The sequence below is a fragment of the Borostomias antarcticus genome (genome assembly GCF_949987555.1).
Source record: "Borostomias antarcticus genome assembly, chromosome: 18".
Classification (NCBI taxonomy): domain Eukaryota; kingdom Metazoa; phylum Chordata; class Actinopteri; order Stomiiformes; family Stomiidae; genus Borostomias; species Borostomias antarcticus.
The window spans coordinates 1,014,743-1,032,709 of record NC_140251.1 but is presented as its reverse complement, the minus strand read 5'-3'; the positions used below and the strand labels follow the sequence as shown (position 1 = coordinate 1,032,709).

At 45.4% G+C, this 17,967-nt stretch overlaps 1 protein-coding gene across 1 annotated transcript in view; it reads right to left on the bottom strand.

Annotated features, from left to right (window-relative positions):
• Positions 1 to 6,246: 6,246 nt before the first annotated feature.
• The window catches only part of LOC311320851 (solute carrier organic anion transporter family member 3A1-like), a gene marked incomplete at both ends in the record, with an annotated part of 37,648 nt that continues 25,927 nt past the window's right edge, over positions 6,247 to 17,967 (bottom strand). The window contains 8 exons of the mRNA XM_084452707.1: positions 6,247 to 6,623; positions 7,670 to 7,734; positions 7,897 to 8,069; positions 8,950 to 9,085; positions 9,412 to 9,610; positions 10,414 to 10,578; positions 11,278 to 11,550; positions 11,690 to 11,788. Of these exons, the coding sequence (XP_084308833.1) occupies positions 6,247 to 6,623; positions 7,670 to 7,734; positions 7,897 to 8,069; positions 8,950 to 9,085; positions 9,412 to 9,610; positions 10,414 to 10,578; positions 11,278 to 11,550; positions 11,690 to 11,788 (1,487 nt within the window). The remainder of the gene's footprint in view (positions 6,624 to 7,669; positions 7,735 to 7,896; positions 8,070 to 8,949; positions 9,086 to 9,411; positions 9,611 to 10,413; positions 10,579 to 11,277; positions 11,551 to 11,689; positions 11,789 to 17,967) is intronic.

The following is a 17,967-nucleotide window of genomic DNA, read 5'->3' as shown; positions in this document are numbered from 1 at the left end:
TGAGTCAAGAGTCATTTCCTCTGATAGGACCGTCGGAGGCAGTTCATGCTTACATTCACACTCACTATGAATGTACCTGTAGAGCAGTTGTATGGTCCAAAGAAGTTAATGAACTTTCTATGAATATTCTGGGACAAAATGAAATATACTAATGGAAAGCAAATGTCTGAGATGTGCTGAAAACTGTGAATGAAAACATAACGTATAAAAATGTGAACACAGCACTTGCATTTTATTTTTCACTCTACAAATATACTTTCAACTATAGATTAATAATTGAATTGTGCAAACAACCTGCCATAAAAACAGGACAGACAGTAACATGTAATATCCACATCCACATTTAATCATTCCAAAAGACAGACTCCCTTTCTGCACATTTTGGAGAGAAGGTTCCTGTGAAGAGGTTGCCCTCTGCAAATTGAGAATTAATATTTTGAATGAATCTGTTTTCCAAGAGCCAGTGCTGCAAGGATTGTCACTTAGCAATTTCATAGCCTACTTTTTCTCATCATAATCAAGCCGCTGTACTCCAAAGTGTATAGAATACATTACTTACTTCAGGCAATGGTTTGTGAGGTGACATGTGACTTGAGATAGTCTCGAGAGCACTTGATTTCACAAAGCACTCATGTACCACCCAGCCAAAAGCTTTTTGTGTTCGTGCTTCAAATGCCAAAGATCCAAGGACATCTTAATATTTATTTCTTCTTGTCTGTGTTTTGAGTCAATCAACCAGGCCATCTCGCAGCTGTGACCTTTCTACAGTAAGACTATTATTATCACACTTAACTTTTCCTCTAAATGTCAGCAAACTAAGCTCCATTGGACCAGTACTGTATATTAGTATTCTTTGAAACATCTGGCCAATCAAGTGTGAAGCAAGGTAGGGATTATATCTTCTTTCTAGAATGTTTTCCTGTTTGCAGTTCAAACCGTGTGCTGTGGTTCATAACTTGGAGTCGTCAAAGAGTTTGGTACGACAACGCTTGACTGATCAAACAGACCGGAGTTGTGAAAGGGTCTGAGGTAGTGGTTTATCACGGGAATTGCTTTTAAGGGTTGCTTTGGTTTGAGGAATAGTCTTGTTTGTAAGGGCCTTGGTGTGGTGAGCGTCCTGTGAGAGACACGTCTTAGTGTGCGTTTGTGAGAGACACGTCTTAGTGTGCGTTTGTGTGAGACACGTCTTAGTGTGCGTTTGTGAGAGACACGTCTTAGTGTCCTGTGAGAGACACGTCTTAGTGTGCGTTTGTGAGAGACACGTCTTAGTGTCCTGTGAGAGACACGTCTTAGTGTGCATTTGTGAGAGACATGTTTTAGTGTGCGTTTGTGAGAGACGCGTCTTAGTGTGCATTTGTGAGAGACATGTCTTAGTGTGCGTTTGTGAGAGACACGTGTTAGTGTGCGTTTGTGAGAGACACGTCTTAGTGTGCGTTTGTGAGAGACACGTCTTAGTGTGCGTCCTGTGAGAGACACGTCTTAGTGTGCGTTTGTGAGAGACACGTCTTAGTGTGCGTTTGTGAGAGACACGTCTTAGTGTGCGTTTGTAATAGCGGTGCCTGTGATGCTGGGGCCCATATCACCGGCATGCTGAGGCCCATATCACCGGCATGCTGGGGCCCATATCACCGGCATGCTGGGGCCCATATCACCGGCATGCTGGGGCCCATATCACCGGCATGCTGAGGCCCATATCACCGGCATGCTGGGGCCCATATCACCGGCATGCTGGGGCCCATATCACCGGCATGCTGGGGCCCATATCACCGGCATGCTGGGGCCCATATCACCGGCATGCTGGGGCCCATATCACCGGCATGCTAGGGCCCATATCACCGGCATGCTAGGGCCCATATCACCGGCATGCTAGGGCCCATATCACCGGCATGCATGGGCTTCATTCCTTCCTTTTGTCAGAGGGTCTCATTGTGCTGTCTGACATGATAGTGTCTAAAAATTCACTCTAAGGAATGGAGAAATGGAATTGTGGAAATAAACCTTGCATCAGATTGAACGATATTACTATCAGCAACCATCAGTCACAGCAAGTGTTGAAATACATATGATTATAATTTTCACAAGTCCAAAAACATCCTGAATTGCACACAAAACACAATTAATGCTGTCATTGTCACATAAAACAAAGGGCTTAATTGATGTGGGTTGTTTTGTGGTTTTGGTTGTTAATGAAGTGTGGTACGTGGTGTCAAGAAGGAAAAGGCATCGGTGTTCAGGTTTGTAAGGGTAGGTTTTTGATGGTGGTTTGCACTCATTAAAGACCTGGAATGACTGTACTTCAATATGTTAGACTCAAGGGACGCTTTCTGCTGCAGTACAAAGGAACCAGTTTGATTTACTTAAAATGCTATACTTTCACAAACTGGAGGCTTATGTCTCCAGAGAAATTAGACTGCGATGAATCCCAAATTTAATTATGTGCAGTATGAAACAATAGCAGCTGATGGATCACAGTGCGAAACAAAACACACACACACACACACACACAAGAGGAAATTGTTACCACTACATTTGCAATGCATGGCATCAAGCCATTGCAATGGCCATGGAAAATTATTATTGCACACACCTTCATATTTTAACTGCTTGGTAAGGTCTTCACTAAACCTCGAGTGATATGATATGACATTTTCTCTATTCCAAATCAACTGTGTTGTGGCAGTGGGTGGGGTGGATCCTGTCTACCCCTGGTATGGTCGGGTTGCTCTGAAGGCCAGTGATTAGCTGTAGGCCTCTTCTGAAAACCCTGCCTTACTCTGCTCCTTCAGTAGGCTATTACTGTAGCTCAGATCATCTGTCATGGCTGAGCAGGGAATCCAATCTATATCAATAAGCACCATAATCTACTTGGCAAGTAGACGAGATGAAAGCCTTGTGGTCGTCGTTCTCATTTTCAAAGAACTACTCAGCTTCAAGTGGAAAGTACCAAGACACAACAGTGTGCAGGGAAAGTAACTGTATCCCAAACATTTTGGACACATTTTGTAGTCTAGATAGTTATTAAGAAATGGAATGTTGATGAGGGAAACATGGCGCTGATAGCAAACAGTGACAGATGAAGATATCTTACCAGTGCACAATGTTGTCCGTTGTCCCCCGCCCATGATGTACCACCCCTTTGTGTCTATGAATCAGTGGAAGGGAGTTTAGAAAGTCAGGATTCATTTGCAGCTATATATGCTGCTGACAATATTGTGATCAGATGGGTGGGTAGGCTCCTGCAATCGCTCCTACCCAGTAACTTCAACACCAGGCTACTGGGAATAAACAACGCTTTAGACGAAAGATATGCAATAGTGACTTCTCAAAACAGTAATTGCTGTGCATTGCAAGAGGCAGCTCCAACAGACCACACTGATACACCAATGAAAAAACAATATAATTGGCAGAACAGTGGCATATTCAAATGGCTTACTGTTATAGAAATTATGCAGACATGCTATGGACATGACAAATGACCTAATACAAAGCAATGTACTGACAATGTGAAAAATGAACTGTGGCTAGCAACCCCAGTGGTGTGCTCTGGTACATCTCATGTGACGGATGTACGAAGAAGGAACGGTAGAGATCATTTTAATAGGCCTGCTATTTCATAGGTAGGATACAATTAAAATGAGTGTATCAAGTATTGCCTATACATGATGTGCTGACTTCAAAAAGTGAATGTTAGTTTCAGCCCTTGTTACTTCTCTGTTCTCTACACTGGCTCTCTGTAGAGGCTCACATCCAGTTTAAAACTCTGGTACTAGCCTACAGGGCAATGAAAGGAACAGCTCCCTCCTACCTCCAGGCCATGGTCAAACCCTACACCCCCTCCCGACCGCTACGCTCTGCTACCTCGGGGCGAGTGGTTGCCCCGTCACTCCGAGGCCCCTGCGGTCGATCGACACGGTCACGGCTCTTCTCTGTCCTGGCCCCGCAGTGGTGGAATGAACTGTCCACTGATGTCAGAACAGCAGTCACTGCCCATCTTTTGCCGCAGGCTCAAAACTCATCTCTTCAAGAAGTGCTACCAGGATCCTCCTCTTAAGCACCTATCATATTTTTTAGTTTGCTATTCTTCACTTTGCCTTCAGCACTAGATTATGCTCTTGTTTTAGAAAGGAGATGCACTTGTGAGTTCTGGCAAGTAGTAGTACACTGACGTTTCCTATGTGATATGCAATTATTCTAAGTCGCTTTGGATAAAAGCGTCAGCTAATTGACTGTAACGTAATGTAACTAAGATTGTTTTTGTTGGTCCAAGTACTCAGGATGAAAGATTTTGCTCAACAGAACCCAGGCAGCACACTTAAAGCTGAATGCACACAAGCTCATCCCACCCAGGTGCAATACGGAGCAGTTAAGATGTTCCTTTGTGCCAGCGTCAATCAGACTGTTAAACAGTGCCTGAGTATTTACTGAGTGAGTGAGCTGAGTGTTGTGGAGGTGTGCATGTGTGTATGTGTACTATTACTACATAGTATGTGTGTATGTACAGTATATATGTGTATTACTAGATGTCTATATGGCCTGGATGTATGTATGTATACCGTATATGTGTACTCCTAGACATATATTTATACAGACTGGATGTATGTATGTGGATATACTGTATTTTTTATTCTATTCTGTTCACATGCTGTGGATGTATATAGTCCATCCCCCTCTTTATTTCTACCACTCTACATCTAGTGCTTTTTTTCCCCAACCTGCTCAAACACTTCCCCCTATAGGTGATCAATAAACTATCTATCTACCTATCTATTGAGCATACACAGAGGTCATGCATGGTACAGTATGGTGCTGCAGATGCTCTCTTAAATAGTCAAGCTAAAATACGTCATAAGAGACAGGGATTTTTATGAAAAAGTATTTATTTCCAGAGTAAAATAAACAATATATTGCCATACAAAAAAGTGTAAGAAAGGGGACGATGCCAAAACCCTAACTGTAGAGAGACCTTGGTCAGTAAAAGTATGTGCCAACACACCTTGACATACAGTATAGGGATAACAAAACTATAATATGTATTAACTTTTAGTGGGATATCATCCCATCTGACACTGAAAGCTAATCCCCTGTACCGTCTAGTGATCCACATGCACATTCTGCCTTGAAGTTCAACCAGGATTTTTCTTTGTCTTAGCATATTTTTCTTTGCTATAAAAAAAAAATCCTGATTCATTTGCAATGGCCACACAATACATTTTCATATAGTTAAATTTTTCTTATAATTTCAGTACAATCTAATAACATAACTCAGAACCTAACAAATACAAATATATTAACTTTCATCTCCTTGTCTTGCCAAAATACATGATAAATAACATTCTTCTCTGGACAATCCCTCATATTAAGACATATTAGGGTTCAATAAACTCAGAAATCCCCCCCTCTCCCCTTCAGAACTGATTCTGAGAAAGACCAAATGTATAAGGTAGTATTGGATATGAATCATAACTAATCAAAAAGACTACAAACTGAGTTCTACAGTCAAAAGCAATGTCTGTGATCCAGCAAGAGGACAGCTTTTTGAACAGTGTATGCTGACAATAAACACCATTTCATTTACTACCACTTGACTTGATTCTGACAGTGAAAGCACACAGTAGGCGGCTATTTCAATACCTTCTCTAATGAAGAACTTCTCTATTCTCCACCTTACAGTACAGGAGGAAGCTCTCTTTGTTTTGCTGATAGTAAAACAGAAAACAGTGCAGAATGACATCATCTCTTGATTTGTAAACTCTTGGCAGCTATCAAGTATCAATGAAGATATGTCCAATTGTTTTTAAACCCTATAAAGAGAGAAAATAGTGACATGGAACGCATAGAACTGGACTTGACTGGAAGGGAACTCTCATTTCCAGGGGTACAGTAACTGACTGGATCCATGACTGAGTTGAGAGAACATGGCAACTATATAACAGTAGCATTATACTGACCTACTAATTAATTAGGAACTTTGGACTGAGCCAGACACACTTGTACACAATTGTCTTCTACCAACAATCACGACAGAACTCACTGGCACTGGACGACACCTCGCTGATAAGTTAACATCTCAACTATGGACCCTTTAAAACGTTACTGAGGATGTGGGACAGAGAGCAGCTTCTAGGAACCACAGGGCCCTAGATAGATTATCTTTATCAAAAACGTGTTGATCCTAAAAAAAAGAAGAAAGAATAAAGACAAGAAGATAATTTGAGAGAATATGATGTCCTCCACTCCTTGTCGTGTCTATAACACCGATTCCATGTTTTCGCACCACTCATGGTCTTCCAGGTTGTATATGAATTTTGTCCTGTTGGCTGGGTTCTGCCCCCCGTCCTTCCCCATGTTGTCGAGCGTGAGGCTTGAGGGGAACAGTTCAGTGGGTGACATGTGACCCTCGTAGCTCTTGATGTATTTCTTATAGTTCCTGCGCAGACAGTACCATGTGGTGGTGTAGAGGAGGAAGGCCACGCCCTTCAGAGCGATGGCCAGGCTCACGTACAGGTGCCTGTAAGCTACGTTGTCATAGATCAGGCAGGCGCCCCTGTCGCCACACTCTGTGCTCCAGAAAAGGCATGTTGAGTCGATCCCAGCACCAAAGATCAAAGGTGGGGGGATAAAACCTAGAAAACAGAGAATATACAGTATCAAGTCAACATGTGCCTTTAAAGGACAATGCTCGTTTTTGACAACCTGGACCTTATTTACGACATATTATAAGACGTTTGACTCACCGAGATCACTTTGGTGTAGTTCGGAGGCCTGTAGAAGAAATTTAAAATCCAGCGCGAGCCAGTATATCCATGTAATGGCGGTGGTGGGGGCACTGAGAATGCAGTTTCTAAAAATCTATTTTCTGCCGCGAAACAGTTGTTTTCATCAATCTGTCTTGATGAATCGCTAGTTGTGCTTACATAGAGCATAGGCCTGTTGTGGTATTTCACATGCCTCTGTAATATGATCTTTAGAAACGTCTTTAGACACGAAATAGCTTCCTCACTTGCTCCAGCACGCATGCGCACAGCGTGCTGGAGCAACGATTGCGCGCTGTGCGCATTAGTGCTGGAGCAAGTGAGGAAGCTATTTCGTTTCGAAAGACGTTTCTAAAGATCATGGCATGTGAAAACCACAACAGTTATTCTCTATGTAAGCACAACTAGCGATTCATCAAGACAGATTGATGAAAACAACCGTTTCGCGGCAGAAAATAGATTTTTAGAAACTGCATTCTCAGTGCCCCCACCACTGCCATTACATGGATATACTGGCTCGCGCTGGATTTTACATTTCTTCTACATGCCTCCGAACTACACCAAAGTGATCTCGGTGAGTCAAACGTCTTATAATATGTCGTAAATAAGGTCCAGGTTGTCAAAAGCGAGCATTGTCCTTTAAGAAAATATCTACTGGTGAATACATCTATACAGTTTCTGACAGTCAGCACAAAATCAGTCAATATATGAAATGTCAATATTAAACTCAGCAAAGTCTAAAACTTCCAACTGTTGGTAAAATACCAACAAAAAGAAAAACACTGCATGAGATCCATTACACTCGGAATGGAATTGATTTGTGTACTCAGCCGAATAACCGTCACAATGCCTTCAGTATGCTGAGGAAAGAGAAAGAATGTAGGTAAAATGTGTAGTGGGAACGTTGTTCATCTTACCAAGGAGTCGCAGCAGGAGAAACAGAACTCCAAGAGCATAGGATTTGAGCTCAGGACTTACAGTCCTAGGATGGACACAGAGAAAGGAAGTCAGTATGTTTTAACTGTAGACCTGTATTCTTTAACAGACAGACACACAGGCACGCACACACACACACACACACACACACACACACACACACACACACACAGACAGGTAGAGTCAGGGTGTCTGGGGGTGTGGTTACCTGATCAGGATGATGACGGAGGGCGTCTGGGCCATGGCTCCGATCATGCTGCAGGCACAGATGACACACAGGAAGATGAGGAAGGCCTCCTGGCAGCCGGGGCTGGGGCACTTCCCCGGGACGGCGGTGGCCAGCTCGCTCTGGGCGGATATACACGAGCACCCGGTCAGATTCTGAAAGCAGATGACATCGGAGGTCATGTCAGGTTTACTGTGCGTCAAAATCACTTCAGGCCAGGGCTCAGATGTGAAGTTTGCTCTCAATAAACCAAGTTTCCGTCTGTAGGAAGGTCACGGCTTCCCGACAGCAGATGGTGACGCGAGAGAGATAATAGGCATCAGGGACGGACTGGCCATCGGGAGCACCGGGAGTTTTCCCGGTGGCCTGGCGCGCCAACTAGCCTGGCACGCGGTGAATGGCCTGCCCCCCCCCCCCCCCCCAAAGTGTTCCATCTCACCGCGTCGGCTCGGCTCGTGGCCTGACTTGGACATGACTCCCGGCATGAAATATTCACCCAGTCCGGCCCTGATAGGCATTATTCACACAAGTGAGCTGAGCGGGATGTTCACTGAATACTGAAAACATTCATCTGTAGAGCATCTGTTCTAAAAAGGGTGTGTGTGTGTGTGTGTTTGTGTGTGTGTGTGTGTGTGTGTGTGTGAGACTGTCTACACTCACAAGCAGCAACAATTAAGAATGCTGATACATGCCCACCTTAACACTAGAGGATGTTGGGACATGTCATGGCATGGAGAGGGCGGACATTCAAGGCCACGACTGAAGCCCCTCCATCTTTCATACAGAGCCGCACGGGGAGACCATGTTTTTTTTTTTGCCGTTGCCCGTTAACTGCTCCCGGTGAGCCCCGCGCCGGGGCGTCTCCACCAGAGACCGTGTTCCTACGACGGCTGCTGGCCTCGTTACACGCCACAGCATAAGGTCGCCGGTAAATGGCTCTATCCATCATAGGGCGCCACAGCAACCGGGGCGGGCGGGCCAGTTGCCAGGGTAATGACCTGAGCGAGGGGGGAGGCGGGGGGAGGGGGCGCTCACCGTTTGGTTGCAGCCGGCGAAGCAGGAGGACAGGTAGGTGACTCCGTTGGCGCCGCACACGGGGCCCACGGAGGAGGTGAAGCAGTTGCAGTGACTGATGCAGGCGGCCTCCGGCTTCTGGCCCACGCGCAGGGTCCTGTAGGGAGGGAGAGACGGAGGGGGAGAGAGAGAGGGAGGGAGAGAGGGAGAGAAAGAGGGAGGGAGAGAGTGGGAGAGGGAGAGAGGATGCAAACAGCTGTTCAGGCTGCACTGTATTAAGCACAGTGTCGAGAAGGACTTTAAAGCAAAACCAACTGTCAGATTCTGACGTCTTTGGGACGTTTTAGCGGAACCAATTTGGAATAAAATGTGAATTTATTGCGAGTTATGGACGGGGGGTCAAGGCAATTGCCGTACAAGGGTCACAGGTCAAGGGTCACAGGAAAAACAGAGGCGCTCCAGGGCGGTGTGGCGTGTCCTTACTCGTTGCCATAGGCGACAGTCACCCCAGCAACGGGCCCCGTGTTGCAGCCCAGGAAGAGGAAGGAGACGTAGCAGGCGGTGGAGACCAGGTTGACCAGCATGGCCATGCGGATGGCCCCCAGCGCCGACAGGTTGAGCTTCTTCACCAGCAGGCCGCCCAGGAAGATGCCCAGACAGGCGCAGGGGATGGCTGTCATACCTTGAGGTATCCCAGAGGGGAGGGACAGGGACCTGGTTAGCATATAGCATGGCTAAGAGGAAGCAGGAAGTCTCATGGGACCTTCATTTGGAAAGAAATATGTACGGTAGCCAGTGGCGATAAACAAATCATTTCCTGATCCTGTTTGAATTGTGTCATGACCAGACACATATGATGTTTGTCAATTTAAATCAATTTTGCAAGTAAAGAAAGTCGCATTGTCGTAATACTGTAAAGCATTTATTCCAGAACGAGTTCTTCTTCTTTGTGTGGGTTTCGATGTTTCTCTTCCCCCCCAGGCCCGGGGCCGAGGGGCTATCCTCCAGAACCACTTTAAAATTATTAAAAGAGGTGAAAATCACTATTAGTCTGGCCATGTTGAGAACTGCAGGAATGTGAAAGGAGAGTTAGTCAGTCCTGTAAGAGCTGGCATGCGAGATCGGCTTCACAAGGTTTTAGTGAGTGTTAAAGAGTGTAATGTCATCTAGCTAATATTAGCTAACTTGCGAGTTAACCGAGATGAGTAAAATGTATGCTTTAAATTGACAAACGTGATGGCCATAGCATCATTCAATCGGGATCATTAAATGATTTTTCTCCCGCCATTCACTACCGTTCATATTTTTTCTGATTTAAGGTCCCATGGCGGTTTTCTCTTCCTGCTTCCGCTTAGGCACTCTATGGCAGTCTGTGCATGTGTGTGTGTGTGTGTGTGTGTATGTGTGTGTGTATGTGTGTGTGTGTGTGTGTGTGTGTGTGTGCACGTGGGTGGCTTGCTGGCCGTGCAGTGGCGTGAGACCAACCTAGGAGTTGATTGGCAGACGAGGTGGTGAGGTTGAACTGCTGTTCCAGGTACTTCCCCAGGAAGGCGGCGAATCCCGCCACCACGCCGATCTCCATGCAGGCCGCCAGGATGATGCAGGTGAACACGGGGTTGGACAGGAGATGCTTGGTCACCTTGGGGATCACTGTTTGATGAGGAGGAAAACAAAGAAGCTCATCACCCCAGGGGCAAGATTCTAATCCACCAGATCTCTCTCCCCAGAGCACTTAGCAGACGAGGTTCCACAAACACATTTAAAACAACAACAAAAACAACAATGGTGTAATTCAGCCTTTTCAATCTTCTGCTGCTGTGTCTGATATCATCACTGTCCTCCCAGGTAAACATCCCATCTGTTCTGTACTTTAAGATAATCATTACCAGTTTCTGCTCCCATTTGACATTTATTATGACATTGCATAATACGATTTGATTTGACCTCGTCGTGTCCTAGTTCTAGGTTGGTTTCCTACATCCTTTAGTCCTTAAATCTTATTTTTTTCATTTACATTATCTTGTCTTTTTCTTGTTGATGTGTTTTGAGCGTGCTTTGTATCCTGGTGTCTTTTACACACATTTTCTTCTCCTAGTGTCTTGCTTTTTATTTTTGGTTTGTTTTCTGATTTTTTGTCCAAATGTATTGAGTGTTGTACACTGACTCTTAACTGAATGACTGTTCTTGACTGGAAGTGTATCTTTGTCTAAGCCCTCTGGGCCTCAGTCCGCTCACAGCACTGTTCTTTATCCTCTGGGCCTCAGTCCGCTCACAGCACTGTTCTTTATGTGCTAAATAAATCAAACCAAAAACCAAATGCAAGACTGACACCCAGACGACTACATGTACCTCTGAGCTGCTGACAGCAGGTGGGGCTGTTGATGGGATCGTGGTTGCGTACCACCCCGTTGCTGGGCTTGGGCGTGTCGTAGTCCTGAGACAGTGTGGGGGGGAGCATGGCCTGGTCGCTCTCCCCTCCGCCTTCTCCCTCCCGCGGGCTCAGGGACTGGGGGAAGCCGAACATGAAGAGGGCGGAGAAGAAGAGCAAGGCACCGCACAGGAGGAACCCGCCCCACCACGCCCCGATCCACCGAGGGTCGTCAGGGGTGATGTCCAGCTTACCTGGGCAGAGGGACACACATTCAAACAAATACCCTTATCATTTTGGCGAGCAAATCATTACACTATGATTAGATCACCTTTTAATAAACTCTTAGATTATACAGTTAGCATGTGTTTCTGTTGTGAAACAGTCACTCACTGGTATCAATGAAAGCAGCGTCCACATAGAACTTGGTGCAGAGAGATCCCAGGATGAAGCCACAGGCAGGACCAAACACGAGGGTAGAGAACAGGATTCCTGCAAAGCAAAGGAGAGAATAGAATATTAAATATCAGTGCAATGGACAATGCAATTTATAGGTTTGTCAATGAACAAGTATCATAGGAATACCTATTGTATTTTTAGTTTGCTATTCTTGCACTTTGCCTTCAGCTCTAGAGAATGCTTTTAGTCACTCGTTTTAAAAAGGAGATGCACTTGTGAGTTCTGGCAAGTGACATTGTAGTACATTGGCTTTTCCTACATTAAATGCAATTATTGTAATTCGCTTTGGATAAAAGCATCAGCCAAATGACTGTAATGTAATAAAATGGCTATAAGGCCCCTAATTGTACAGGATCTGATATTTGTGGACATCAAACTCCAATGATGCTCAATTTCAAACAGAGACTTGCATCAGCAACAAAATAATACAAACCAAGAGGCATATAGTCCATTCATAACTCGGCCACAAGGAGGCGTATTTTGCTCACTAACCCATGGCTGTTTCCAGTCTGTGCACAAGACACCAATCAGAAAACACAAGAGTTCTTGCGACTGTGTCAACGTTTAGACACAGCATCAGTTCAAAGCATGCACATCATCACACATGCAAGCATGTAACAGACATATCCCTAGCAGAATGGTCACACACAGGCCTCAACTTTCATCTTGTACTCTAGCTATAAGCTACTTAAATAATATGATAAATAGAGTAGTCAACACGTAGTGTAACCAGGGAACCAGGGAAAGAAATGTTCTAAATGAAAAGAATAATCGTCTCAGATATCCGAGGGAAAGCCATCAACAAAGCTACAGTCTTCTAAACCTAATGGAGTGGGCAGCTGCAGTTGCAATAAGTGGCCTGCTCACAAATGGTCTTTTAACTGCTGTCTGTCAGATGGAGAGGGCCTGGCGCACAGGGGCTAGATGCACTGACATCAGGGCTTTATCTAATCCACCCATGTCCCTTCAGAACATGTCTTTGATTTACCGCTCCTTATACTTACTGTACATACAGATGCATCAGGTATCACTTCAATGATAGCATGAGAAACAGTCCTGGGTGTTCTGTGGTATAGACTGATTCATTCGTTCACCATTAGGCTGCTTGACTTGTTTTTGTGCTGGTGCCACGCAGAAGAACCTTGCTCAATCATGGAGTTCCAGAATTAACTTAATTGAATAAACTGCTAAACAACACATCTTGTCAATCAAATGAAGGAGAAATGCAAAACCTGGCGCTCTCCATCTAGAAAACGCTGGACATACTTGAGTGGAGAGACGGCGTGCGATTAGGGCCTGGCTGGTTGACTGATTGTGATATTTCAGATATAGATGTTTTAGCAGTTAGCACTCCTGGCTGGTCCAGATCCCACTGCAGTTCTGCTCCATTAGTGATCTGGGGCGGGGTGTGGGAGGCCGAACCACACCAAGACCGACAGATGCCCCGCGTTAGCCCTGCGCTAGCTCCAGCACCCCCCCGAAACAGAGAGGGGCTCAAGTCAGCCTGACAGATGTTACTCACCCGCCCCCAAGCAGCCAATTAATGGGGCATGCATGGAAAAAGTGACTCCGTTTCACCATTCACTAAATGAAAATGGCCTCAGATCAGAGCTGCTGTTCACAGTGGAGCACTGGGAAGGTAGCTCTGCTTCCTAAACCTGCAAACCAAAGTAGGTAATCAACACACACACCCATCCCTACTAGCGTGTGAGTGTTCTCATCCCTAGCGTGTGAGTGTTCTCATGCAAAAGAGCCCATACAAAATAGGCTGCTGCTAATTTTCCTGTTATAACACGGATGTAATTCAGGTCATTTCCTGTACACAAACAAAGAATAGAGCAGTGTGTTTGCTTTTAGCCACTCATCATGTGGGAATGAGATACGGTGCTGCCTCTTCCCGAGGCATCTGGCAAGCCCCAATTGTCTGGAAGGCTGATGGCAAGATCAACACGGCCTGTTGGTGTACAACAAACAGAACAGCAGTTCCAGTGTGTGTTTTTCTATGGTACAGCAGGATCTTGACCCCGTGGCAGCATGGCTGCAGGGTCTTTTCACACTATGACCAGTCTAGGACGCTAGATCAGTTCTATAATACATGTACAGTACAAATCATAAACAATACTGCATTAGTCACCATCTGTCACCAATCTGTACTGTACAGTATCAACACTGGTAGCGTGATTACATTTGTTTATTAACCAATAACCTCCCCATTACCTTCAAATATTTGTGGAATGAAGAACTACACTGCCCAAAATTGAAACAGCCAGAGCCCGGAAGATACAGGGCTGTGAAAGAGACCAACAGACTTGTTTATGCAGTTTGTCAAGCAGTTTTGTGAGACATGGCTGCGGAGGTTCCAGAGTCCATGTTGCGCGCTAGCTAACTGTCCTGTGGTGCATCACATTAGTGTCATACACACTCTACTTCAAGCATTTCCGTAGAAACAATGTGTGTTGTCTTCTCATAGCAACACCACGCCTGCCTTCACCACAGGAAAACCTCAAAGAGGAAACTTGAGTGAAATCACCTAGAAAATAGATGACGAAGTCCACAAGCACTGAGCAGCTAAACGTTTCCATCAAACTCTCACTCTCTCTCAGCCCTTTTCTCTCTGGTTCTCTCTTGTTTTCAGACAGTCTCCTTGGTAATAACATTTTGCTATGCTACAGTATCTCTTGTATGCGACATGAGCATCAGATCTGAACTCTATTAATAAGAGTATGTGCAGTACTTGCTATTAGGACATTTCAGTTTGATGACAAGTGAAATTGACAAGATTTAGATATTCCTCTGCAGGTTGAGGCGTTCCACACGCCACGGGGATGAAGAATGTAGAATTCCAGAGCCTTCCGTTCTGCTGTCTGTCCGTGGGATCTCTCCCGTGCGCGGCCTCTTTGCATCCCGGGAATCTTATCCGTCTGACAGTGATGGCCAGGCCTCAGGTATTTTTAGAGCTGTCTGAAGAGTAGCTGTTGTGGAGCAGAGGGGTAACCCTTTCTCAACTCCAGACCGGCACCTAACACACCTCTCGGACACTCTCTCAAATTCAAATAGCTTTATTGGCATAACATAGTACAAAAAAGGGTTTAAAAAAGAAGAAAAAAGCACAATTCAATCAAATCCAACAATGTATGTACAAGAGCTTCATTCAATAAGTGTTCTGTTGTCCTCTCTCCTAATGTACTACTACTACTACTACTACTACTACTACTACTACTACTACTACTACTACATAAGCAAGTTGCTCTGGTGGGCTCAGACACTCAAACTCACGCACCTATTCTTAAACTTGGGGGAACATTTCTCTGATGATTTTGTTGTTCTTATTATCTCTCTCTCAACCATTTACATCCATTTCTCTCTCTCTCTCTTCCATCTCCGTCTCTCTTCTCTGAGCTGTGCAGGTAAACAGTAACTTCTCCAGCTGCCGGTCTTGGCGTATGGATTTCACACAGAATTCGATATGGGTCTATGTATTGCACACAGTGGTAAATACATGGTAAATGGACTGCACTTATATAGCGCTTTTCCACCTTAGCAGCACTCAAAGCGCTTTACAATGGCCTCTCATTCACCCATTCACACGCACACACACACCAATGGCGGCAGCTGCCATGCAAGGTGCTAACCTGCTCACTGGGAGCAATTTGGGGTTAGGTGTCTTGCTCAAGGACTCAAGGGGTTAGGTGTCCTGTTCAAGATTGGTTTCACTTCTCTAAATGCCGAATGGAATCTATGTGGCAGAGATCTTTTTTTTGTGGCCACTACTGAATGTTCATCATGGCCTTCTGGTTGTACCACGCCCAGGTTGTGGCTGTCATGTAGTGGGTGCAGCGACTTGACTATCTTCAATCGCTACATTTTCCACTGATCTCAGCTCAACTGAATGTGAGTTCAAGATGACAGTGATCTTTGCAGTTCAGCGACAGGAATTGGACTAGTTACCACAAAACTGATCGTAGCTTGGATATTAAGCAAGAAAAGGATGGCATGGCCAACAGTGTTGTTGGTAATCGTCTGTAACGCTTTCCTAAACTGCCCATTAAATCCCCTTGCTTTCTTCCAGCAGTCCTGTTATGGAATAAATACAAAACAAACTAATGTGTTCCTGTTGTATTATGTCCAAGCCTTTAAGTATGCTGAGAATGGTATATTCCCTGCAAAGTACGTACGTCCCACATAATTCAATAATAAAGCTGAGGTCTAGTGCTTTTGTCTACCTCTAATTTGCTTAGAGACCAGTAGAATAGGCCCCTCTGGCTTCTGCCTAGAATTCATGTCCTTTAGTGATATGAATTAACCAAGAGGTCCACCATATGAGCTCAATTCAATGCAATGGAAAATGTTTGTCTTTCCAAGCTCAGTGACTGAACGGAATAAATGCTGCATCTGTGAACACAAGAAGGGCCAGGCTTTGTGGCTCTCAGACCACACCTCATTTTTTGAGAGCACAGCAGCACCAGTCCCATAAAATCTCAGCATATATCACAATAGGGAGGGCTTTTCATCCAACATAAAATGCAATTTAGCTACAATAGCATGTTTAACAGTGTACCATTAATCTCAACACAAGAGTGGCTTTCCCCCCCAGTAGGCCTCACTGGAGTGCAGACTGGGGCCCTTTTTACAGGCCCCTTTCATTTATAGAGCTCTTTCTTATGGCCCCTCCAAACACCATACAACGACTAAACCATAATATACAGTACACCATAAAAGACAGTGACCTGACCAAGCCTGCTTTGCTTCTCACAGGATCCCTCTGGAGCCTTGTGACCTGATGAGAAACCGATACTGTACCAAACACCTTTAAGGACAATATTACCTCTCAAACATATACTGTATGCACTCTAATCCTAACCCAGTTCTAAAGCTGTGCCGCATGGACGCCTGTGGAGGCATGTATAATATGCACAGTCCTACACCCTGCAATAAAGCACAGTGTTCTATCCAAATATCCAATCTCACATGACGTGGGATCGCTAGACTGCATGTGGGTGGAGAAAGAGCGGGCGAGCGGATCCAGACGGGGGAACGTCAGGGGAACGTCAGGGGAACGTCAGGCAGGATGCCTTTACTTCCCCCTGTTCTTCCCCTGCAGAGGGGGGCTTCCTTGCTCCCCCCTGTAATCCAGCTCAAATTGGCTCAGTAATCCCCTGAGCGCGGTCAGAGCGAGCGGGGCGCTGCGCAGCGCGCGAGGCCAAACGACGGCCGCCGTGACACTTTCACAGGGGGTCAGATTGACCCCAGAATGATCCGGCCTTAAGCTTTGGCCGAGCGCAGATCCCCATCTGGAGGGCACTCAAGGGTACGCCTCCCACAAACTACAGTACACTGCCTCCCACGGAACACTACAGACAGGACACAAGAGGAGAGAGAGGGAGGAGGGACTTCCCATCTGAGAATCAAAGCATAGATAAGCAGTAGCCAAACATAGGCCTACAGCGCAGAACAGGGTGGACTTACTCAGTACAGTCTTACCGTAACAGACTTACAATAACAGACCTACTGTAACAGTTTTGCAAATGTTGGCAATGCAAAAGCCTGGTGGGAGACAGAAAGCATGCTCCAGGGTATAAACGAACCTGAAAGATAAGCCGGACAAACTGTAAACACTGTACACTGATGTGTAAAGAATGCAGACCATAAATCCAAACATCTTTCAAACAAAATCCTCTCCTTCCGTGAAATGAAGCCAGACCAGAGCATCCCCTCTGTAGTAAACCTCCCCGCCAGCCAGCCATGACCTTATAAAGACTTTGAAGAGGATCCAGATGAAAAGCCCTAAATGGCGAGAAAGCGTCGACCTGTCAGACCCAGCGCAGGCCGCTCTCTTGTGTGTCCGGCAGAGAAAACTGACAGGGAGTAACGTTCACGCCAACAGTTAACCGAAAGGAACGGACATTTCTGCCGGACGGGGGTAAACGGCGATGGTCCAGGGGCCTGTGAGCATGCAAGGATGGGCCAGGCGGGGTGACAGAGAAGCACACTTTCAGGAGATGTCACCCACCAAACAATGGTCTGGCCCATCGCGTCTCCTCTTTTCTCATTCACAGTCTCACATTACTGACGGAGTATTGAGGTCAGCTGTGCATAGAAATAGCATGCTATTGTTCTGTCGGGTCTGAACTTTTCAACGGGTAGTCTAAGACGGGGAAATGCAAGGGAATAAGCAGAGCAAACATTCTCTATTATAATTCCATCTCTTCAAA